The sequence below is a fragment of the Octopus bimaculoides genome, chromosome 11, assembly GCF_046866305.1.
Source record: "Octopus bimaculoides isolate indiv1 chromosome 11, ASM4686630v1, whole genome shotgun sequence".
Taxonomy (NCBI): Eukaryota; Metazoa; Mollusca; class Cephalopoda; order Octopoda; family Octopodidae; genus Octopus; species Octopus bimaculoides.
The window spans coordinates 17,837,414-17,864,409 of NC_142938.1; the positions used below are offsets into that span (position 1 = coordinate 17,837,414).

At 35.7% G+C, this 26,996-nt stretch overlaps 1 protein-coding gene across 4 annotated transcripts in view; it reads right to left on the reverse strand.

Annotated features, from left to right (window-relative positions):
- LOC106867465 (inactive ribosomal protein S6 kinase delta-1) overlaps positions 1–26,996 on the reverse strand; it is a 58,995-nt gene that overhangs the window by 8,435 nt on the left and 23,564 nt on the right. For 2 of the 4 annotated variants that reach the window (XM_014912346.3, XM_014912345.3), the window contains 7 exons: positions 18,236–18,353; positions 9,854–9,969; positions 9,113–9,342; positions 6,748–7,616; positions 4,710–4,831; positions 3,134–3,286; positions 1,183–2,873 (listed from right to left, as the gene is read on the reverse strand). In XM_014912346.3, the coding sequence (XP_014767832.2) occupies positions 1,183–2,873; positions 3,134–3,286; positions 4,710–4,831; positions 6,748–7,616; positions 9,113–9,342; positions 9,854–9,969; positions 18,236–18,305 (3,251 nt within the window). In that variant the 5' untranslated portion in view covers positions 18,306–18,353. The remainder of the gene's footprint in view (positions 1–1,182; positions 2,874–3,133; positions 3,287–4,709; positions 4,832–6,747; positions 7,617–9,112; positions 9,343–9,853; positions 9,970–18,235; positions 18,354–26,996) is intronic. The other 2 variants (XM_089359583.1, XM_089359582.1) reach the window with 1 other exon arrangement.

A 26,996-nucleotide genomic window follows, 5' to 3' on the forward strand; every position in this document is an offset into this window, starting at 1 on the left:
ATGAGTTTCAACCTCTCATGGCATGAACGCAAAACCAAAGAGGAGATTTATAGACACATTCCACTCATTTCTAGTACTATTGCTCAATGCAGGATAAGGCTTACTGATAACTGTTATTGTGCAGAACACCAGGCCATATTGGATGCCATATTTTGAAGACTTTTACACCCTCATAGAGGACAAAGACCATTCAGCTACATTTATGCTATTGGCCGACTTACACCATGAAACTGAGGACCTGCCAAAGCTAAAAGAAGAAAAAGAAGCCTGCTGTAGTGTTGTGAAACACATCTAATTGTTTGAAGAAGTTGTGAACATTTGAAAAATACTTGGTATTGTACGTGTGAGAGGGGAAGAAAGAGATTGTACAGAAGGTAACTTATAACTTCATGGCCAAGACTTCAAACTTTACTCCAGCTAGCAATGATGCCGCTATTGAGTAAAAAACATCCCTCTTTGATAGACCAGCAATTTTTAGTTCACATCTGAGTGGCTTGAGGCAGAATAGGAATTCAACTCTAAACAATTGCAAAAATATGCAATTCATATTTTCTTGTCAGAAGAGAAAAATGAATGCAAAACAACAAAATAAATCAGACCGGTGCAGGCATGGGTGTTTGGACACAGAGTTCACTTTATAAGCATATAATTTTTTACTAACTCACTACACAGCACTGTGAGCAAGTAACTTCAACTGTAGCCAACCAATGCCTTGTAAGTAGAATTGGTAGATGGAAACTATAAAAGTCTATTGAGAGAGAGAGAGAGAGAGTGTGTGTGTGTGTGTATGTATATATATATATATATGCATGTGTGTGGATGTTTACATTCTACTGCTTCACATGACACCTAGCAAAAGAAAAGAAGTGGTGCTGACATTCCCTTTCAACAAATTATCTACTAGGCATGTAGAAAAATCCATTACTTGAAAAAGCAGGTAAGTGTTAGGGACAGGAAGTGCACCTGGCTGTAAAATAAAACTTCAATAAGTATTTATCCAACTTGTGACAGCAGGGAATCCCTCACCCCACCCAAAAAAAAAAAATAAAAAAAAAAAAATAACGGATGTAAAATGAACAAACGGATGTAAACCCACACTCATACAAAGAAGAAATAAGAGATAAGGAGAAGGAAGAGAGAAAAGAGGAGCAAGGATAGACTGAGAAAGAAAAAGTTACTCACCGACAAATAATACCCTGATCATGCAAGTATGACAGAGCAATCACAACTTCTGCTGCCCACTGTTTGATGCAAGATTCCGGTAGCACAACTTCTGAAGACCAGTTCCTACTACTGTCAAATTCTTCAAATACTTTCCACACTTTACTTTTTGAAGGTGACTTCAGATCACACTCAAATGATGCAGACCGACATGGCTCCATAAATGACTGTCTAGGAATGCCTGTGTATGATGTTGTATTGTGTTTGGTGGACTTTTGACTGAGACAACTACAGTCATTGGTAAAGTCTGATGTTGCAGCTATTAATGGGGCTGTTGTGCTTTCTTTCTCATCTTTAGAGTTTAAAGCTTTCTTTGTTCCACTATTGCCTTCTAAACAGTCTGTCTTAGGATTAGAGTTTTTGGTTACAGAAGAAACTAAGGTATTTATACTTTGAGATTCAGAATAATTCTCTGTTAAGTCACTCTTGACAACACTTAACAAACGTGACTTTGATAGACTTTCTCCCTCACCAGCAGAAATAGTTCTTTCTCTAGAGTTAAGGCTGCTTGACTGCGAATGCATCTTTGGTAGACTGCTGGAATATTTATGAAGGTCGTAAATACTGACCTCTTCATCAGAGACATCATCAAGGCTGCCATTGCATTCACTGAACAACTCATCACGTCCAACACTTATACTATGGTCTGAAGCAGTGTTTATCACAGAAGATTTATTATTTGGTGTTTCCAGCTGTGTGGTCAATGAATGCGGTGTTGGATTTTCCAAGACTTTGTCAATAGACTTCAATAACTGAATAGAATTTTTTGTAATGTCCTGACAGCTGGTATCACTACATTCACTGATCTGTAGTTCTGATGCACTCTCTCTAAAAACATCATTCAAACTATCTGTGTCGGAATTGTTTGTGTCATCTCGTTCAGCGTCATCTTCCATGATTATGTGGTTGATGTCAGAGAATCCACTGCTATGGCGTTGGGATTTCCTATCACTATCGTTGCTCGTTATGCTAAACTCAGCTAAGTGGTGCCGACTGCTGGTCAGCAATTCTTGGAACTTCTCATCACCACTGTTGTCAAGTTCTTTCAGAGACATTTCATCAGGAATTGAAGGAAATGTTGTGGAGGTCGTTGAACTTTCATGGCTTGGACTTTCAGATTCTGGTCCTGTTTCTGATATTGAGGCAGCATCATTGGACAAAGCAGACAAGTCAGTATAACTGTTCTTCAGTGTATCAACCTCTGCTGAATCAGCGTTGTTGTTGTTGTTGTTCATGAATAAAGCTGCATATGATGTGGCACAATCACTTGTTTTATAACTGGACTCCAGCTGGTCACTGACCCCACTTTCAGTCATCACAGGATTGTCTGGCTGTTTGGCTGGAGGTTCTTCTTTATAACTGTAATTTGGTAACTGTTCATGGAATGTTAAAGAATTGTGCATCTTACAACCCTTATAGACATTACGGCCCCCAGCACTGCCAGAGCCACTGAACCCAAGGTAATTTTCTTGGGAACCTAACTGCAAATAACTGAGTATGTAAGTCCACAGTTTACCACCGGAAGCATATTGTAGCAGCAGATATATAGCATCTGTGCCTTCATAAAATTTATACAGTTGAACCATATATGGACAAGAACTAGGAAGAATGTTCTTCACATTCAATCTCTCAGCACCAGATTTGTGAATTGTCTACAAAATATTAAATAAGAAAAAAAAAAATTAAACAATTAAAATAAATATGACAAATATATTTTAAAGAGTCAAGCTAACCATTCAAAATACATATAAACCATTCTTTTCACTTTTTCTTTTATAATATTATTGTCAGCTAATATAAAGTGTTGAGTCACTCACCAAATAGGCACAACTCAAAAATACACCTCAATTAAAGACATTATTTAGCAGATAGTGCGAAGTAGTTTACCTGGAGCAAACAGTTTATTACTTACTTTTATGATATATGTTTCATTGGAACCTTTCTCTAGTACTAGCAACACTTTATCTATAGTGCTAAGTACTTTGTAGTTACGTAGTTCAGATATAGGAGCTCTGAGGAATGCCAAAGTGGGGTCTAGTTCCATTGGTGGAGACAAAGAATCCAACTGAAATAAATAAAGTTGGTGACAATATATAGTGTGTGAATGCATAGGTATGTGTGATTTACAGCTAACAGGAAATGGTATCTGTGTGTGTGTGTATATATATGAATATATTGACAATATATGGTGAGAGTGTTTGTGAAACTGTTGGTGATAATGCATGAACATGTTGGTGATTATACAATCCATAGTTTACACCAATATACCCTATGGGATTTCTACCTACTGAGCATGACTATTTCCTTCATGGCAACAAGGTTGCTATTTTTCTCTCCTGTTTATTAAAACTTTCGAGAGAGATCACACCTCAGGTCCAACAGAATGACACAGGAAAGGATCACAAGACAGATTCTTCAAGCTGAACCAATGAGCAGGAGACCCAGTGGGTAGACCAAGAATGAGTTGGTCACACTTAGGAATCCAGAAGGAAAGTGTAATGATGATTGTTTCTGATAGGATCCAATGAAGGAGGTGCCTGAGGACTTTGCCTACATGACCCTCCAGAAGATGATGGATGGATAAAACTTTAGTCTTTGCTAAAGTTACTTTAAGATCTTTCTAGCCAAATGACTATATTAGGCAAAATAATACACACACATTTGAACACTCATTTTAAAGAGAATGTGCACCCATTAAATCAAAACTAACTTAGGAGGTGAGCATTTGTTTCATAGCTTTTAATGTAAAAAAAAAGATATTTAAAACAATAAACAATAATGTACAATATAAATTTATTAAACAATAATAAAGACTGTAATTTTTACTTGACAATGTCATTAAAGAGCATTTTGTCATGACAATATATGCAATACAGTATTCTTATTCAGTTTGTTAATTTGTTAAATCTATGAGGGTTTACAGTATAGACCTGTATATGTATTTAAAATAAATACATTTCAATTCACCAAGTGTTTTAAAATGCGTGTAGCATTTAGAACAAATGGATAAGTTCAAACAACTGTCAAATACTCTTACACGCCACATGTGGTGATATAGAAACTTACAAACTGTTCCCACATGTAATGATATATAAACTATTGTTTAACTTAGACTATTCCTTCATTTAGCAATATAGCAACCGTTATTTAATTTACAAGCTGTTTTCTTCTGGCAAAATGATACAGTTAAATATAAACAAACAAAAGATTACAAGTTTGACACCAAAAAACTTAAGGTATAACCATTGCTAAAGTTTCATTCTAGAACAAAGCAAATTAGTTAACTCAGTTTTAAGAAACAATCCAAAAAGACCAATCAGTTTAAGTGGCTTAATTTCTCCACGCTTTGCAATAAACTGTGTATGAATTTCAAAAATTTCAAGTCAAGCTTGTTCATTTCAGCTCTGCTTAATCAGGGTTGACCTGATACCAAACAACACAGTAGGGAATCAATGGTGAAATAAATAAATAATAATAAAAAAACTTACGGCCCATCGCCTCTCATCATTTACATCTTTGGCTAAATGTCGATTATACAAATCTTCAGCTTTCATTAGGTACTGTGCTGTCTTCCGACGAACAGCTTCTCGGCGTGTTTTATTGGAATCTCCTACAGAAACAGAATGCATATATATATATATATATACATCGTAAAGGAACAGGGATTTTGAATCCGGTCAGGTACCTTAGAAGTACTCTGATATGATCCAGATTATGGCTAACCACATTGAATAGGTACAATCCATCTGATGGGCTTTAACACAGTATGTCTGCTCAATTTCTCCCACAAAATATGAGTTAACTCAAGGATAAAATAAAAGACACTCGCCTATGGTGCCATGCAGTGGAATTGAAACCTGGACCTCATGATTGAGAAGCAAACTTCTTAACCAGTTGATCATATTGCCTCTACTACAAAATAATAAACACTTATATGCAGATGAACATATATTACACCATACTACACATACACACACACACACATCCCAATTGTGGGAGTGGAGTAGGTAAAATCCAGGCTACATATGTTTCCTAGCTAGCAAATCCTCTGATGTAATAATTACTCAAAGAGGGGTGCTCAGCTAGCTACTCAACAGGCCAAAGCTCCCTTAATTAAATAATTGTTACATTGTCATTAAGGAATCCCAAGTTAATTTGCCGATGATGTAATTTGAAATGAGTGACGAAGCTGGAAGAACAGAGTAAAAATACTGGATTTTACTTGCTCCACTCCCTCAATATGGATTTTTATTCACATTCATAGCAACTGAAGTTGCTAACTATGAGCTATAAAAAAATTTCTTTCAGCTTATCGAACTTCGGTATGGGGAAAACCTCCAAACTTCAACACCAATAAATCATTATTGTTCTTGAATGTTGTTTTTTATACCTATCATGAACTGCTTGAAGCTTACAAACTTTCTACACTCAAACCCTTGGACCTTATAACATATATATATATATATATATATATATATATATATATATATAAATAATTAAGTAAGTAAGAAAATGGAGATTCAATGGATATAAATTAATTTATTAACATCTTTAATAAGGCCTACAATTGTTTCAATTCACACTCAATACAAATTACAAACATATAGAATAAAATAAGTTTGCATTTTGAATATTTAAAGTAAAATATCTTCCAGGCAAATGGACATTAAGAAAACTACATGCTGATCAATTGAGACTGATCAACAGTCTGTTAGGAAATCTCAATTCATCAACATGTAGTTTCTTTAATGTCCATTGGTCCTGAGATATCTTACTGTAAATATTCAAAATGCAAACTTATTTTATTCTATATGTTTGTAATTTTTATTGAGTGTGAATTGAAACAATTGTAGGCCTTACTAAAAATGTTAACAAATTAATTTATATCCATTGAATCTCTCAATTTTCTTACTTAATAATATTCGATATCTATAATATACCTATTTTTATATTTCAAAAATATATTATAGCAACCCAGTGTAACTTGGATGAAACAATCCCCACAATAGGTTTATATATCCTTGTAGTGACTATATACATGTGTGTGTGTGATTGACCCCACCATCGACTGACAACTGATGTTGGTGTGTTTACGTCTCTGTAACTTAGCAATTCAGCAAAAGTGACTGATAGAATAAGTACTAGTCTTACAAAGTCCTGGGGTCAATTTCTTCAACTAGAAACCCTTTAGGGCAGTGCTCCAGTATGGCCGTGGTCAAATGATTGAAATAAGCAAAAGAATAAAAGAATATATATTCCAAGGGTTGAACAGAAAGAACACAACAATGAGAAAAATTAGATGAAAACACAGCAAACAGAAAATTAGACAAAAACACATCCATTTTTGTCTTTTGTTTCCATCTAGTTTTCTGTTTGCTGTGTTTTCATCTAATTTTTCTCTTTGTTGTGTTCTTTCTGTTTAACCCTTGGAATATCTATGTAGTGCAACATACTCTCTGCTTGTTTATACACACACACACACACACGTACATACACACAACTAGAGAAGAATCTGGCCGTATCTACCTTGAACACCTTGAAGTAAGATTCCAACTCCATTTCTATAAAAGGCAAAGGACATTTCATAGTTTCCACTTGCTTCACATTCTTGGGCCTGGCATATTTGGTTGGCAGCAACATAGATGTAATCCTCTTTACCGCCCACTTTCAGAGACATGTCATTCGACTGCGAAGCTGCACTGAGCTGCTGTTGCAGCTGGCTCAGATTTGATGGAAGTTTGAGAAAATTAGAAGAAGGCAGTGATGATGGCATTTTTCTCTTGGCAGAATTCATATCCGAGCCGAGCGACAAGCTGAGAGCGACATCGAAGTCACCCTTGCCGCAACGCACTTTAGCATTGCAGCTGCTCCTCGTTCCCAGAGGATCAAAGTCCGAAATGTCGACGTTGGCACTGTTCTTGCCATGTGTCGTTTTTCTCGGGCTCTCAACAGCAGTGGCAGCATGTGCAAGGGCTTTTGAGGGCTCCAAGGGATTGCATGTCAATGCAGGAATTTCGTCAGGTTGTGTATCGAGGATTTTGGAGTGGTCGCCACCAAACGCTGATGTCTCTTGGTTACTTTGTTGTTTGGAAGGCGCTGGTGTGTTCTTGGAGCTAGCAGAGTCTATGTCAGCACATGTCGACAATGCAGATAGCAACCAACTGTTGCTGGTTTGCAGCTTGTCAGCATTGTGTGTTGTGGAAGTTTGTAGAGGGTCAAAGAAAGAAATGTCGGCATCCGGTAAGGTCGTGCCGAGCACTGCAGCAACATCACCATCAAACTCTTCCAATTCTTCATCCTCCATTGAATTAATGCTGATGTTATCTGGAGCTTTCGGATAACTCCATACGCCATTACAAATTTCAGCACTACTGTTTGGTTCCTTTAGTGCAACACTGCAATTGGAAATAGAGAAAAATACCAAAAAATACAGGATTTCAAGAAGTTAATTTATTTAGTGATTTTATTGGTTTCATTTTATTTCTATTAAAACATTATTGGTGCATAAAAACATTACTAATGTAAAAAGACAATACTTTAACCCTTTAGCATTTAAACTGGCCACATCCGGCCTGAATGTTCTACTTGTTTTATGTTAAAACTAGCCAAATCCAGCTTTTTGCCCTATATCATTCTAAAAATAAACTATCACATCATCAAAATCTCTAAGCTATGAGACAATATATGATTAATTCAAAACAATGGGAATAAAAAAGCATTACATTTGACAGAATAATCTGAATGCTAAAAGGTTAATGCAGACCTCTACCAAAAATTTTTAGAAATGTAAAAATTCCATACCCATCCCACTTTGATGCTGAGAAAACAAAATAGAATTTGCACCAATTCAATTCTTCATCCATCACTATGGTGTTAGACAAGTTTAAACCCTTTAACAATCAAATCAGGCTGTCAAACAAGATAAAGACCCCCTTCGATCATGAATGACCATGAGATTGCACCTAGAAAGTTACCCCCACCCCACCCCACCCCACCCACACCGAGGTACAAGTCTGGGCAAGGTTGTTTATGGACGACCAGCAGTCACCCATGCAAACCAGCATCCTCTCTCCACCAATGTTATCCAAGGGAAACATTGGAATCCTGTTAAAGGTGTTTTCCAGGTTAATGAATGCTAGGACAATCATGTCTAGGAACTGACCTCAAGATCACATAGTTGGGAACCAAGCTTCTTATCCACAGTCACACCTCAGCTTGTGTGTGTAAATGTTTTCATATTTCTCTTGACAAGATGTTTTGTCAGATGGTTGCAAACAACAGCTTCACAAATGGTGTCATTTACTTTCAGGCCATTACAAATGCAATGCCCAGGTTGTTTTTTGTACAACAGGCTGGTGACAAGAAAGGCATCTGGGCATAGAAAGCTCTTCTTCAGCAAACTCTTGTCTGACCAAGCATGGAAAACCAGTCACTAAAACAATGATGCTGATTCAGTTGTAACTTGGATATTTTCTACAGGACGGAGAGGACCCTTAAGTCTTGTCACAAACAAGCTCTCTAGTTTCAGTGATATGATAAAATGCACCGGGTATGTGTTGTAAAGTGATTGACGACGGAAAGGGCATCCAACCATAAAATCCAAGGTAAAAAGTATGACAACCTTGACAAAAACTGGTGGTAATTTTCTTTGTTGCAGTGTATGTCAGATAGAACAGTACCATGAAAAATGTCAAGATATCAGACATTTTACCAGCATGGAAAAAATGAATGCAAAATGATGATAATGAAAAGAAAACAAACAATAGAAATACAAAGATTACCATAAAGTTGAAATGTATATATACAGTCTGAAATGACTATATGTATAAAAAGGTATTTAAAATAGAAAGAAAAAATTGTAGAAACCAATGATATATAATAGAACAATTACTTGCTGGGTTCGTCGTCCTTGTGGTTTTGTACTGGCTGAGTATCATTGGTTGGAATGGAAGGAATTAGTTCAGAAGATTTGTTTGAGTCTGATGTTTGCAGGTCAATAGATAGTTCAGAATCTGACTCAAAGCTTGATGTTTCAGTAGAGATTATTAATTTTCTGTTAGATTTTGAATTCACTGTTTGATTCTGGTAATCATTCAATTCATTTATGTAATATTCATTCTTCTGTCAACAGATAAAAAAGTAAAAATAAAACTCATATATATGTATACATACACACACACACACATATATATATACATATATATATGTAAATTATATGGCTATATATAGTAGAAAACACTTGCCCAAAGTGCCAAGTGGTGGGACTGAACCCGAAACCATGTGGTTGGGAAGCAATCTTCTCAACCACACAACCATGCCTGTGTCTATACTTCATATGAAAAACCTACAAACAAACTTGAGGGCATTAACTCTTTTGTTATCATATTTATGTTGAAATATACTGCCTTTGTTTTGTTTAATTTTGAAAATATTGAAAAATTTATTAAAATAACCGTGTCATTATTAAGCAAGTGTTTGGAATATGAGTTAATATGAAAGTATGATGGAAATTTTTAATTTAGATGACTTTAAAAAAAAAGGGAGGGAATATATATATCATAGAATCAGCAGGGAGTGGATTCAGGCAGGTTGGTATTGAAAGAGTTAAATATAAAGCTTTAAATAAAACTACCTCTAAAAACTGTTGGAATGTTTTCGTTCTGTGTAGGTGGGACTGACATCCTATGAAGTTCAATAACTCAAGTGCACTTTTCCGCCTTTCTTCAATCACAGATTCTGTAAATCTTCCTGGAACAGATGAGAAAAGAGTATGAATAAAGTATATATTATTAGATGTAAATTAGGTTAATAATAATAATAATAATAATAATAATGGTTTCAAATTTTGGCACAAAGCCAGTAATTTTGGGGAAGGGGCAAGTTGATTATATCGACCCCCATTGCTTGACTGTTACTTATTTCATCAACCCCAAAAAAATGAAAGGCAAAGTCGACCCCAGCAGAATTTAAACTCAGAACATAAAGACGGACGAAATGCTGCTAAGTATTTTGTCTGGCATGCTAACGATTCTGCCACCTTATTGATAACAACAACAACAACAACGATGATGATGATGATTATGATGGTGATATTTATATGGGTGAATGCACAACTGGAAAAACTACTAGAATCCATTCATAAACTCAGCCAAGACTTTAAAATGTTGAGTGTGATTTAAACCCAAAATGTAAAGTGCTGCAACACATATATGGATTCTATCAATCTCAATTTTTCTGTTTTTTAAATGGGATTAGACAACTGTACCAAAGCTGTAACAAAAGCTAAAAGCAAACTAACTAAAGCTAAGAACATTACATTACGTCCAGACACTGACATCAGAGAATTATAAGAGAACTATATATATATATATATATATATATATATATATACACACACACACTTAGAAGTAAATGAAACTAATAAGATATTAAATAGAGAAATGAAGGAGAAAATTAGAGTATTACAAAAAAGCCATACTAAATATTAAATCTGAACTCAATACAAGAATTAAGATATTAAGTATAAATACACTAGCCTTGCCAGCTATAAATAGAGCTTCAACATAATAAACTAAAAGTTAATTGATGAGCTTAGAGTAGAAATGGAAAAAAACTAACAGCATTCTAAAGACACCATATAGGTAGACTATACCCTGCATACAGAAGAAGTAGTAGTAGTAGTATGGGGGAACACACTGAAGTGTATTGCTGCATTTACTATTTGTTAATGATTCCCTACTCCTGGCAGATGACACCTTTGCACCACTCAGAAAACTACTACAAAGTAACAACAGCGAAACTAGAAAAAATACTTGGAGGCTAACAAAGGGAAACTGATTATTGCCATAAGCAAATATGAAAAAGAACCCCCAAAAACTTCTTTAATATATAAGGAAACAATAAATTTCAAACTAGGAACTTATTACATTGAAGAAAAAGGTTTAGATCAAAACAATAGAAAAGAGGGGGGGGGGATAAAATTAAGATAGAATTTCAAAGCATATTGAAGAAAAAATGGTGTAGAAACCATTCTATGGCCTCTTATCCTCAAGATTCAACAGCAAGGAAGCCAGAGCGAAAGTTCAAATGCTCTAGACTAAAAGCAAAAACATCTAATTCTAGCCGTACAAAACCAATGCCTAGCCACAAATAATTACTAAAATCAAATGAAGCACAGACATGCTTCCCAACTATGTGGTGTCAGATTCAATCCCACTTTGTGGCAAGTGTCTTCTACTATAGCCCCAGACCAACCAATGACTTGAGAATGGATTTGGAGGCTAAAACTGGCAGAAGCCCATGCATATATATTTTGACATCATGTAATGATTGTCAGCAAAGTCTCACTGTCACACATGCAATGTTGTTCGTTTCCAATTTTTTTTTGGTGAAAAAACATGTCTGGCCATGAGGAAATATTGCCTTGCATGGAAACAGATGAGGGTTGGCAGCAGGAAGAGCATCCAGCCATAGAAAATCTAACTCAACAAATTTCATCTGACCAATGAAAGCATGGAAAAGACATTTGATGATGACTGAAAAAGATGCTAACATCAAGTGAAGACTATGCGATCAGTACAATGAGACATTACATCACTTCTGGTTGCCAAGTTATTGCAAAGTTTGAGTATAACTATAGACACCTCAATTAGGCAGTTATGTCCACTGGGCAATACACAGATACTTCAAAGTAAAAATAAAAAAGAATTGGTAAAAATGTTTACTAAAACACAGTACATGACAATGAGCTGGCCCCAGTCATCTGGAACATATCTATCCAAACTGGGAAGGAGATCAAGGCAAATCATTCAGATATAATTATGAAGCGGCATAGGAGTGGCTATGTGGTAAGTAGCTTGCTTACGAACCACATGGTTCTGGGTTCAGTTCCACTGCATGGCACCTTGGGCAAGTGTCTTCTACTATAGCCTCAGGCCGACCAAAGCCTTGTGAGTGGATTTGGTAGACAGAAACTGAAAGAAGCCCGTCGTATATATGTATATATATGTGTGTGTGTGTGTGTGTGTGTGTTTGCGTTTGTCCCCCCCAACATCGCTTGACAACTGATGCTGGTGTGTTTACGTCCCCGTAACTTAGCGGTTCGGCAAAAGAGACCGATAGGATAAGTACTAGGCTTACAAAGAATAAGTCCTGGGGTCGATTTGCTTGACTAAAGGTGGTGCTCCAGCATGGCCACAGTAAAATGACTGAAACAAGTAAAAGAGTAAAGAGAAGTACTGAAACAGAAATATTTTGTATGTTGAAAGACATCTTGATCTCTTCTACCAAAAAGAACTTGAAACAGAAATAACATGCAATACGAAACTAAAAGCGTGAATAATGGTAATTATAACATGATGATAAAAAAATATGAACAATAACATAAAAAACCATAGCAGGGCCCATGACTTTACAAGCATTCCAAAATAGCTTGGCGAGACATAGCTCACATCTTATGCAATTTAAACACCACACCTTCTGCATGCAACACACACCCTACAATCACTATCCAATAAAAGCACACAAACCTACAATATGACATCAATGACTTACCTCACATTCTACACATTGCTAGCTATTGATATAGCACAACCCACAGAGAGCACACACTATATAATCAATGCCTGATGCTGAAAGACATCAATCGCATAGCGCATATGGAACACAACCCATACTGCACACAGCCTACATAATCACCTTAAAAGGATGAAAGGTATAGTTGACCTCGGCAGAATTTGATCTCAGAACCTACAAAGCTGGAAGAAATGCCACTAAGTACTTTTGTCAGATACACTAATGATTCTGTCAGTCTTACTGCCTTAAAAATAATAGTGGTTTCAAATTTTGGTACAGGGCCAGAGTTTTTGAGGGGAGGGGGTACTTGGCTGGTACTTATTTATCGACCCTGATAAGATGAAAGGCAACCACAGTGGAATTTGAACTCAGAATGTAAAGAACTGGAAGAAACGTCATTAAGCATTTTGTTCGATATGCTAATAATTCTGCCAGTTTCTGCCACCTTAATAATAATAATAATAATAATAATAATAATGGTTTCTGATTTAGGCACAAGGCCAGCAATTTAGTTTGACACAAAAACAAATAATCTCAATCACATATGAAACACAACCAACACCCAACAAATTAATGCAACCAATATTGCATACACTCTATACAGACAAAACACTAAAATAATTGGCAGAAATGACAAAACAAATAAGATACCAAAGCGAACAGATGTAATAATGCACAAACAATTCAACATACTCCATAGACAATGCAGCATACACTTCAGGAAGATATAGCACAACCCACAAGTTAAAGACATAATAATCTTTTCTTCTATAGGCACAAAGCATGAAATTTTGCGGGAGGGGGCTAGTCGATTACACAGTGCTCAACTGGTACTTATTTCATCAACCCCGAAAGGATGAAAGGCAAAATCAGTTTTGGCAGAATTTGAACTCAGAACATAAAATCAGAATGCTAAACATTTTGTCTGATGTGCTAACAATTCTGTCAGCTCACCATGTTAATATTAATAATAATAACAATGGCTTCTGATTAAAGCACAAGGCCAATATTTTTGAGGAGTTAATATTATCTACCTCAGTACATAACTGGCACTTTATTTTATCTACCCTGAAAGGAAAGTTGAGTTTGGCAGGATTTGAACTCACAACATAAAGAACTAGAACAAATCCCAAAAAGCATTTTTCCATTATAAAGAAGTTTAATGATTTTGTTACACCACCATTTAAATTTCTACATTCAACACAGAGGTACATTTGAATATAACCAATTATAACATGATAGAAATTAATTAACTCCTTATAGGATTTAACTCAAAATGAAGTTACACAAACATATATGGATTCTACCAATCCACTGCACTTTGTCAATTTGAATGATTGCTTTTTTTTTTCCTTGCATTGGCATCAGGCTACAAATTTCAGCAGAAGGGAACAGCTAATTACATCAATTCCAGTATTTTACTGGTATTTATTCACTCAATCCCCCACCACAACTCTCAGACAGATGACAGGAAAACTAGGGAGCTATCAGGATTTTAACTGCTGAATCTACCAGTTACCAACCTTAATACATATTCAATAATAATAATATTGGTTTCTAACATAGGCACAAGGTCACAAAATTTCAAGGAGAAAGGAGGTGGGGAATATAGTGGATTATATCAAACCTCATATGTCCTTGGAAAGATTATAGAAAAGTTGATCTTAGTGGAATTTGAACTCAGAATGTAAAGGGTTGTAATTAAAATGGAGCAAATAATTTTATCTGGCACTATAATGTTCTGCCAATTTACCATTGATTACAATAACTATAATAGCAATTACTAAGAACCAGCTAAAGATAGATGTGTTGTCTTTTCCCCATTGCCGACATGAACCAGCCCATGTTTAACATAATTGAACTAATCCATATACAATCAACTGATAGCTATCAAAACTTATTCAAGTGAACATATAAAATGCTTATTTTGTCCTTTCCTCAGTAGACTCTTGCCTAGTCTCACCTTTGTGTTTATTTTTACAATACAAGTATTTTTCCAGTGACTGAATCTTGTTCTTACTATTGTCTAGTGGAACTATTCTCCTAGTACCAATTACAAGCAAGATATTGAGCAGAATTATTTGTTTCTCTAGTTGTTTATTTGATGCTATCTATCTAGCATCTGCAGGATTACAAACACAGAAAGAAAAAAAAACTGGTGAAATGATTATCTCAATTGCAACCCACCCCACACTTTGGGCTGGCTAGAGCCCATTCTCCTTTGCTATCATGAAGCTTTTTTTAAAGCTATATTTTCTACGGGAAGTATGCCATTGCTTACCCCCAACCTCAGTTTCTAGACATGAGTGATCCCGAGATCAAAGCCTCTACCATGATTTTTAAGAAATGTGGTGGGAAACTAGCTCAGGAAGGCAGGGACGCTACTCCCTGAGACCTCTTTTGAAGCCCCTTTACCTATTAAACACTAGTTTAATAACTAACTACAAAAATATTTCACTAAATTTTTCATTATTTCCAAATTAATTGAAACAAAGGCAGTGTACTTCAACAGAAATATAGTAACAAAAGGGTTAAAATCATAAAAAGATTGAGAGAAAATGTGAACTATCATCATCATCATAATTTAATATACATGTTTTATACCAGCATGGGTTGGATGGTTTGATAGGACTGCATCGTGTTCATATGGCTGCTTTTGCATGGTTTCCGTGGCTGAATGCCCTTTCTAATACCTAAGACATAATGGCATGGACTGAGTGCTATTTTCATGTCAGCTTCACTATTGAGGTTGTCATGCGGTTTGCAGGACTACAGACTCTGGGGGAGGTGGGGAGTCAGCTTCATGTTAAGGGATGAAGGGATTGCTATGAGAAGTGAGGAGACAGAACAAGTTCTTATAGAAGGATCTGCAAGGGGAGAGGGAAAGAGAAAATTATCAGTAGTAACTGCAGGAGATAGATGATAGCAATCTGGTACCTGGGTGGTCCCGCAAGACACGAGCTGAGCAGAAGAGAGTGATAGGGCAAGCAGTTTGCAAGATTATATGGAAAGGATATTGAAGGAGAAATAAAAAATTAATAAATGATAATTAATGATAAAAGAGAATAAACTGGCAATCACTGAGATAAAGAAACTTAATACACCACTTAACGAAGATAAGCAGCCATATCAAATGACCCCCACCCCTCGTTGCCTCACTGGGAGATAAAACAAAGAGTCAATGGTGGATGAGGACAGACAACAAAGAGTATTACACAAATGATTTCTAAAAATGGGACATGTCATAAATCTCTTGGGAAAGGTTCAGTTGAATATATCAACCCCATGACAAGGTTTAAACTCAGCATGTAAAGAGTTGTAACTAAATTCTGCAAAGCATTTTGTCAGAAAATCTAATGATCCAGCAAATTTTTAACATAGGCACAAGGCCACAAATTTGTGGGGAATGAGAACAGTGAAGTATATTGACCTCCCCCTCTCCCAGTTCTTGGGCAGTACTTTATTTCAATCAAATGTAGAAGGATGAAAGGTAAAGCAGACACTGGCTAGTTTTAAACTATAAGCATAGAGGGACTGAATTAGATTGTTAACTAAATGCATTGTGTTACATTTTCTACCAATTGTGTCAACCATTGCTCCCAGATTGCCATTAATTTGAATTTCTGTAGGTCTATTATTAAAAAAAAAAGTACTGTTGTAAAATCAGGGTTTACTAAACTCAAAACAGAACCAAGAATGAATGCTTGAGAGAGTTGGAATGGAGTGAGGTAGAAAGAGAGAGAAAGACAAAAAGAGAATGGACATACACATACAAGCATAAAGACTAACATCTTTTTTAATGGTTTAACCTGGAGGAAGGTACTGTGGCCATGTCACTGCAGCCATCTAAGATCAGTGAGATTGCTGTGCTTTTTTTTAACCAGGTCTAAGAAAAGGCTGAAGAATTAACCTTTTCATAAATGACAGAGATTTATAAGGGCAGTGTTCAATTTCTAGTTTCCATAGAATATTCCTCAAAGAACTAAGCAGAATGAGGTTACAAAAATTTTCTCCCAAAACACCAAAACATTAGAGCTCGTTATTTCTTATATATATCTCTGAAATGTATTGTGACAAGTATAATCACTTAAATTTGATCTTTTCTAATTCTACTTCCTCACTTAAGTGATACTATTTGGATTGTATTTTCATGGAAAAAAGTCTTTCCTGCATTCGTCTACAACATGGTTGTCATTGAATGAGAAAATAAAATTAACAAAAACTAACTGATGCTAACAGAAATCAAAATCAAGTGTTAATTAAAAATAATGATTCCTAGCTTTAGCATGAAACCAAAAATGTTTTCTGGGAGAAGGGAAATGAGATTAAATTAATGACAAATTACTTGTTCTTGTTCTATCACTCACAGAAGAATGAACAGAAGACTTGACCTTTGTAGGGTTTGAATGTAGAATGTGGAAAAAAATGCAATTAAGCATCACAAAGGATTATGTACATCAATGCAAGTTAAAATAAGATATTTCTCAATTAACCCCTTTAATACCAATCTGCCTAAGGCCACTTCATGTTCTATAATGCAAACTTCTTGTTCTAAAATTACCTTATATAAAAATTTCATGTCTAATATAGAATTCAAACACCAGTCTAATAACACTAAAGTTATTTCACTAAATTCTTCATGTTCAAAATTAAGTGAAGCAAAGGTAGTAAGTATATTTCAACAGAAATATGGTAACAAAAGGGTTAAATAATTTCAACCATTTTTCTGAGAAATTTAAACGAGTATTTTCAAACCAACAATAAAGCTTAGAGCGCAAAGAAATGCAATAGTTTCTAGGATAATTCAATCAGATTGTATGAATGTAATACGGATGTGTAGACTCTGAGAGAGTTTGGTGAGGAAAATGTAGGCCAATTAAATAGATTCTGTACTTGTTGGTATACACTTTATCAAACCCACCCCTCAAAGAAATAAAAGATAAATGTGTCCCAGGTGTGATGAGAAAAACAAAACAAAAAATAACCAGCGCTCTACATTTCTACCACATATGTTTTACTTAATATATAGTACCAATAATAAAACAAAATTATTCCATTTGATATTCTGCCATAACTAGGATATTTTTGTGACATTTATTGGGGGAAAATAGGGCAATGTTAAACAGTAATCACTCAAAATTTAACAGAAAGTCAAAAACTTACTGTAAAGTATCTGAAATGTTGATGGGAATCAATAAAATAAAGAAACTGCATTTAAATAGCTATCCTGTTTTGACAGTAAGGGTACTTTTGTAAAGATGTACATAAGTGCTAAAAAACACCATCAGGGATGTCAAAACAGTTAATTTTATAGTCTTGTTTGCATTTTTTTTAATTATTATTTTTTTTCAGTTCAGTACACAATCACTCGCCCATATATATTCACATACATGCACACAGATGTTCATTTGAGAACGAGGTGGTTAAAACGGCTTCTTACCAAAATATTTTGGCTTTGCAAATTCGGGGAAATCTTCTTTGCGGTGGAGCGCCTTATGAAGAGCTAACATAGATTTGTGAAGACGTTTGAAATCATTGTAGCGTTTCCAGACATTTATCTAGAATAGAAGTAAAGAGAAAAACACCACTGTTTGACTTGGTAAAACAACACGCTTGGGCAGTTGGGGGCGATGTATCTGTAGAGTATTCACAGCCAGCATTAGGGTGGCTGAATGATAAGTGATGATGGCAGTCAGAAGGATGAGTAGATTAAGGGTGGGGGAAGCTGGATTGAAACACACTGCTGTTGTTGTTTATCCCCATATCAACTCTTGTCAAGCAGAACTATGGCTAAAAGCATTCCATTTATGACCAACCAGCTTATTTTCATAGTATACCTAGAGCCACAGTATCCAAAGTTTTCTTTTTTAAGATGGTAAGGTGAAGTTGGCTGCTGTTTCTAGCAAGACGAGTCACCAGGTTGAGGATCTCTCAATTGGAGGTGGGTTGTAGCGGTATGTGATGGGATAGAGTGGCAGATTGGGGAGGAGGATGGAATCAAAAAGGTGAAGGCAAAAATAGCTGAGGAAACAATAGTGAGATGACAATATGGATAATTAGAAGGGTAACAAAATCATGGAGAGAAGGACAACAAGGAATCAGGGGGCATTAGAAAGAGAATAAGTGAGGATGAAAGAAAGTCTTGGTTGGAACAGACTAGAAAAAGAAAAGTTGGAAGGAGTGACAGCATGCACTAGGAGAGAGTAGAGGAAGAGAAAGAAGAACAATAAGAATGTAAGAGGCAAGTAGGTAGGTGAATGGGTGATATTGCATGTGTGTGTGTGTATGAAGCACAGTAGGCAAGAAGGTATATTAGTGCTGGAGCCAATATGATATGAGACAAGAGTAGAGTCATATCCTAGGCTTGATAGAAAAGAAATCAAAGGTGGTAGACTGGAGTAGAGCCCAATTTACTACAGTGACTGAGAAAGGGAGGACAAAAGAGAGAGAGAGAGAAAAGAGAGAGAGAGAGAGAAAAAAGAGAGAGAGAGAGAAAAGAGAGAGGAAGTAAAGAAAAGGAGAGTGAAAGTTGAGTAATTTGGACATCAAAAGACCAAAGTAAAGGAACTATTTAACCTCAATCAACTGAGTCTTTAATCAACTGACTTGGTCAATTGCAACACTATAACATACATACACACATATATATCATTATCATTGTTTAACGTCCACCTTCCATGCTAGCATGGGTATATATATATATATATATATATATATATATATATATATATATATATATATACACACACACACACACACACACACACAAAGTGGTGTCAAAAAGTTCCCAGACTAGTTTTGTATCATGCCAACAGATTGCAGCATATGTTTGTATGTACAGTGAGAGCTAGCAGTGATCTTCATGAGGTGTGTGCCGAGTGACACCACTGTGTTTGATTCACAAGTTGTGAAATTTGTGTTTTTGTGATCACATATATGCTGTAGTCTGTGATTTTTGTCATAGACAAGAACAAAGAGCTAGCATGAAATTTTGCATTAAACTTGGGTTGAAGTCTGCTACACAGACATTGAGCATGCTTTGGTAAGCTTACAGCAATGAGGCAATGGGTCATATGCAATGTTTCAAGTGGCACGAGCACTTCAAAGGTGGAAGAACATCCCTGGAAGATGAGCAACCTGGAAGACCTGCGACGAGTGTCACCCCTGGAAATGTGGTAATGTGCATCAAGAATTTGACCCCCAGTACCAGACCATCAATCGAGAATTCTACTGTCATGTTTTGAAGCGTTTGCGGGAGGACATTTGGTGAAAGTGACCAGATCTGTGGAGTGCAAAGAATTGGATTCTTTACAACGACAATGCAATCTGTCACTGAGCTCTCCTCACTCCTGAGTTTCTCACCAAAAACATGCTATCGCTTCCACATCCACCCTATTCACCAGCGGACTTCCATCTCTTCTCCAAGATGAAAATGAAGTTCAAAGGTCGCCGTTTTTACATCGCTGATGAGATTCAGAGTGAATCACAGAAGGTCTCCGACTCAATTACAGAAAACGATTTCCAGGCCAGATTCCAAAAGTCGCAGGACCGGTGTATTGCTGCACAAGATAACTATTTTGAAGGAGATGAAGTTAAAACTTAGGTAATTAAGTTATTTTTTTTATTAAACATAATTAGTCTGAGAACCTTTTGATACTACCACTTATATATATATGTGTGTGTGTACATATATATATATGTATATATATATATATATATATATATATATATATATATATATATATATATACACACACACACACATATTATACATATATATGGGTGTATATATGTGAATATGTTTATATACATACATATATACATAGAGATATACATATATGCATGCACACATACACGCATACAAACATACATGTATATTATACACACAAATCTCCTATAGGTACATACACAGCAACTACAGTGTTGTTACATGTTAAAGGTGTGTTAGTAGTAGTAGTAGTGGCAGTAGCAGCAACAGTTATAGCAAAAATATTAAGAATATATTCAAAGAGAAGAATAAAAGATAAAAACATTTTATTTCTTTTAATTAAAAAAAGAACATCTCCTTCACTAAGATCTGTAATAGAATTCTTTACAAGTAGCTGGCTGGAATGATCTAGACCTCTAAAAAGTACTGCCTGGAGTAAAATCACACATGAGGAGGTTTCTAGATATCATATCATTTCCGACAAAGTATGACAGCAATTTGCTATCGGATGTTATTTTGCCAGCTGCTTAGATACGCTCTGAGCCAGAGCGGACGAGGAAGTATCAATGTACTCATTCTACCTGATCATAACAGCAGCCAAACCTTCCTAAAATTACATCATAACATCATATATATATGCATGTGTGTATGTGTGAGTATATGAATGTAGATATACATATATATATGTGCAAATATGTATGTTGAATAGTGTAGTTGGGAGTATACTATGGCTAAGAAAAGAAAGTGTGCCAAAATGATCACGGCTGAAACACCTTTGATAATAGTTCTGCTCAATCAATCCCAACTCTGGAGTTAAATAACAAGCTCCTACATGCCTGCACACACACAATTTCTTCCATCTTCCACTCCTGCTTTGTTACAACCCAGTAGTGACAAACACAGCAAGCCAGCCCAGAGGATATTTCCATTCAATGGAATGATACTTAAACACATGAATACATAGTATAACATGGAAACCGACAAATATTGGCACTAATGCATTATGCAGTATGTCTGGGATTTTTTTTTTTTTTTGCCTTTTTACCAGTTTCTCTTTCCTATAAACTCAATTTTTGGGGGTTTAGTTTTTAGAACAGAGATGACCAAATATTTGTTTGGCCATCACAAATTTGGCTCTAAAATACATTCCTAGTGTCTGTATTCTATAATAGTTTTTGTGTCAACACACAAAACACACCCTACTATATTAAAAATACTAATTATTGGACAATGCAGTTGAAGATATACTATATCTGAAAAAAAAAAAAAAATGGATGGTCACATAGAATGTTTGAAGTCAACCTGGGGTTAAATAATTCTATAACTGCACACCATAAGAATATATCTGAGGTTGCACAATACAACAGAAGATAACATTACAAGAAGTAATTTTTGGGGCTAAGATACACTAAGATACACTCACCCTCTTAACCCTTCTGACACCAATATGCCTGAGATAAATTTATTGTTTTACAATGATTTAAATCAAAACCTCCCATCCAAATTTTATGTTAATTTATGTTCCAAACATCAGATTAAGAAGAACAAAGTTATTTCATTAAATTCGTCATTGTTTTAAAAATTAATTGAAATGATGGCAGTGTATATCAATAGAAATAAGGTAACAAAAATGTTAAAAGGTCCCAATGCTTCTCATCCCAGTTAAAGGTGTAATGATCCACCTTAGGAACCATTAGTTATTGTTGTTTTATAGTCTTTGCTAGTCCAGGTGGAGCAAAAGTCACTTGAACACAAGTCACTGGTCAAACAAGTTTAGTGTGACTCAAAGATTGACCACTGTGGATAAACTAGACCTATGGTTGGTTGCAGAGTACATAACATACACTGACAAGCAGTTGTGTTGTTCATGAGGTAACCACAGAAATGCTTAGGCTAGTTATCAATTACATCAAACAGTGACTGAGGCTTTATGCCTCTGGTTAAAAATCTTGAGTTACCATGGCCAATTTTAAAAATGGTATAGCTATGGTAAAAAATCTTATTGAAACCAGAGGTTTTCTAGAGCACATCTATATCACATGGACTAAAGTATGACAGTCTTGACATACTTTCTCCAATGTCCAGACAGCTCCAGCTCAAGTAAATCACTAAAAGCAATGGTGTTGCTGTGTGTCTCATCCTCTGCTTCTTGCACATAAAAATGGTCCGGAGACAAGATTAGTAAGATAATTCTAAATGTGTCTTGGCTACAAACAAATCAGGCACATAGGTTCAGTACTTAGCTAGCTAAGAACAACAAATACAATAAGGGCAGGTTGTAGAGCAGCAGAGTGATTTTTGTACAGTTACTACTGCATGTAGTAATAGTGTTGGTGAGACAGAATTTACAGTAAGTAGTATTTCTGAAATGAAAGTAGCCCAGCACAGCTACAGTTCACTGATTGAAACCAGTAAATGAGTATGAATCCCCAAAAGACACATAGGCTGCAGAGCTAAGTTCCAGTTTTAATCTCGATTCAGGATAATTCTGTACCTGGATAACATACTAGTCTAATGTAGATAACATTCCTCAACTAGGAAAAGTGAAAAATGTACAGTGAATGATGCTTATTGCCCACATACACAACATAGTGCCTGCAATAAATCTTTGTAACTCAAAGATGTTAATTGGTACTCTTATACCTCAGTCATTTCATATCTATAAACATTTTCAGTAATCATTAGCAAGAGGAAAAGTCAGGGAGTATCTAGCATGCAGTTGTATTGATAAGAGCTGATGAAGTATAGAGTTGAGTAACATATTTAAAAATTATGGTTTAATAGGAGTTAAAGAGGAGTGTGAGGAGTAATAGAATTCAAAACAAACAAATGTGACTAGGAGAGTTCTAAAAGGGATGCAGCTGTAGAAGTGACAATAGGAAGGAAAGAAAAGGAAGACATTAAGAAAACAAGTTGAAGAGACTGGGCTAGATTCTTGACATGTTCTAGTAGGAAGTAAATATGTAAGGAGACACACTAAAAGAGACTTGATTGATTAAACATTATTTAAGCAGCAGTAAAAGAGAAAGAAGATCAGACATAGCTGGGTGTCTGTAGCATGCTAACATGCTTAATGGCTGACATTCTAAATATATTGATCAGTTTACTTAACAAAACACCAACACACTTCAGTGATATCCTCAATTTTTTAAGAATGTTGTTAGCTGAACATTGATGTTTCTAAAATATTTTGTAGTTCTAGAAGACCCTCAATCTCAGTAAAGAAGACTAAAATAACTTTGAAAATGGCAACTTATGTAGGATCGGTATAACCAGAAATGTAATGGTCTAACCTGGAGAAAAAGTGGTATTGACAGATTCTGGAAAATCCATCTGCAAGAACTAAAATGTTGTTGGTCTTCATGTATATTTTTTTAATAAACTTGTCAGGATAAAAGGGGCAGTGCCCATGGTCTTTGCAAGCCCCTTGAAACCTTTGAGATTGGTGCAGTTGATACTTAACCTGAAAACATGGCTCTAGTTTGAATGTTTAGATCAGAGTAAACACTTCAAAAGTCACCCTGAACATAAAATGATCCAGCAGACTTCACTTAACTCAGTAGTAATGAACCAGATGGACAAGAAGTTACTCAAGTCGTCCTATGTGACTCTTACATATAAATCAATGCACAACTCCAGTTTCAAAAAGTGAAATAGATAAGATATTTCATACCTTTTAGTTTTATTAGACTTATTAGTCTCCTCCTGGATAGGAGTTTATCACAAATAATATTCCAAAATTATCTGATACCGATCCCTAAACAGCCAAGTTAACAGACTTAGCAAAACTAAGTTAACATTCTGAATACACCACAAAACAACTGTAGAGGATTTGATCCCAAACCCTTTCGACATACTTTCCTTATTGATAAATAATATGCCAATTAATAGGAAGGTCATTCTAAGTTAGCTTTCACTTACTTTGTCTTAAAATAATTATTGCATAAACCAATGAGCTGGCACCATACATGGTTGCTCTAACAGCTGGAAATAGTGGCCAAATAACACATTACCATTCTTAGAAAAGAAAAGATACATTTGATAATGTACATAATCCTAAAGAGATATAATAGTCATGTCTAGAATACCTTCTGAGTATAGGTCTGTTTGATCGGAGTCACCCAGGGGCTAAACAATGACAATAATGATGATAATTATATTATTCAGTATTTCATAGACATATTAGTTCCTTCAGTGTTAATGCTTGTTTTGTTTTTTGATGTTTTAGTCAGAAGGAAAGGCCTATGTCCATGACCATTGAAAGGTGTTCCAATGTTGGTGGAGTCAATGGGTGAGATTTGATTTCATTCATCATGTGTGCACACACACACACACACACACACACACACACACACACACACACATACACACAAAGAAGGTGCTTCTAACCACAAATTCTCAAAATATTATATGTGCCCTATTTGACCCCACAAAGCTCCCAGTAAAAACTTTGACAATACAACACTGAGTTAAAACTTAAACGATACTAATGTACTAACAAGACACATTCTGGCTTGTTTAAAAAATATATCTGTGCATGTGTGTGTATATGAGAGAGAGAGAGAGAGAGAGAGAGAGAGAGAGAGAGAGAGAGAGAGAGAGAGAAAGAGAAAGAAAAAGAACTTGTTATAGAGTGGTGTTTGGGGCCTATAATAGATGCAGTATTTCAAAAGTGAAAAATATCAATGAACAAACTGGCAGGAATCAAACTATACATCTTTTGCTCACTTGACAACTGTGCAATCATACATAATAATACTTGTTTCTAATTTAGATGTAGGGGAGCAGTCAGTTCTATCGAGCCCTGTACTTGCATGGCATTTCATTGACTCAGGAGTGATGAATGGCAAAGCTGATCTCAATGGGGTTTGAACTCAGAACATAATAAAAAGCTGGAGCAAGTACATTGAGGTATTTTTTCTGACTGTCTAACAATTTTGCCAATCCAACAACCTTAATAACTAATTTAAGCATAAGACCTCAAATTTTAGGAGAGAGGATTACTGACTAAACTGACTCCAGTACTTTTAGTTTATCAACCTCACATGGATGAAAAGCAAAGCCAACCTTTGATTTGAACTCAGAACATCAGCAGCTGAAACAAATATGGCAGGGCCCTAACAATTCCTCTACTATAGGCACAAGACCTGAAATTCTGAGGGGGTTTGCTAGTTGGTTACATCAACCCTGGTGCTCAACTTGTACTTACTTTATCAACCTCAGAGGAATGAAAGACAGTTGACCTCAGTGGAATTTGAATTCCAACAGTAAAGAGCCAAAACAAGTGCTGTAAAGCACCTTTTTTGGCTCTGTTGTAATTGTCAATCCAGCACCCTAAATGATAATTTATGCACATGGCCAGCAATTTTGAGAGAAAGGGATTAGTCCATATCATCAACCCTAATACTTGACTGGTACTTAGGCTATTGGTCCCAAAAGGATGAAAGTGAAGTTGGCTTCAGCAATATTTGAAAGTAGAATGTAGAGAGCCACAAGAAATACCCCATGCCATTTTGTCTCATGCTCTAATTATTGTCAATCTATCATCCTGACAAATAATAATAATAATAATAATAATAAAGGTTTCAAATTTGGGCACAAGGCCAGCAGGTTTAGTGGGAAGGGTATAGTCAATTTCATCGACCTCAAATGGATGGAAGCCAAAGTCAACTTGGCGGAATTTTAACTCAGTCTGTAAAGCCAGAAGAAATGCTGCTAAGCATTTTGTCCAGTATGTTAACGATTTACCACTTCATTGCCTTAATAATAATAATCAAAATGCTGGAGTTTAACCTAGTTACCATAGTGTATAAGTGAGTGAGATTACAACACTATTCCATGAATGGGAGGCCAGTCCAATGCAGAGTTAACTTCCCAGCCATTACTGAATCTCATTTACAGCCAAGCGGACTGGAGTAACATGAAATGAAAAGCTTTAGCGTTTTGCTGATGAATACAATATGCCACCTGGTAAAAAAAAAAAAAAAATGACCAGTACTAGAATGTCTTTGATTATAGGTCTCCTGGATCAAGCTTAATGTGAGGTAAAAAAAACCCAACAAAACCTGTGATTAGTGTTGAATAAAGTAAACATATTTGAAAATGCCTATATGTTCAATGACTCACAAATTTCAGACTCATTTACTCAAGGCATTAATGATTGTAGCAAGGACTGCACACAGTGAGTGAAGGTACAATTACTAGAGCTACTTCCAGGCCCAATAGCAGAGCTGAAATTCAGCACTGTAAGTTAAATATATTTACTCCTTAATTATACTGTATCCTTGCTCCAGTTAATACAACTACTTGTAGCCATCCTGTGGTAACATACTGACTTAAGACTGGTTGCTACATTGAATAAGTCAAAGAGCTACATTGTCCAAACAAAACACTACAAAGCATTAATGATGTTGCTGGTTAACCATAGGTCATCCCTGACCAAGCAGACCAACAATCCAATAACATTCAAGCCATGATCGTCCTGTCTTTCTAA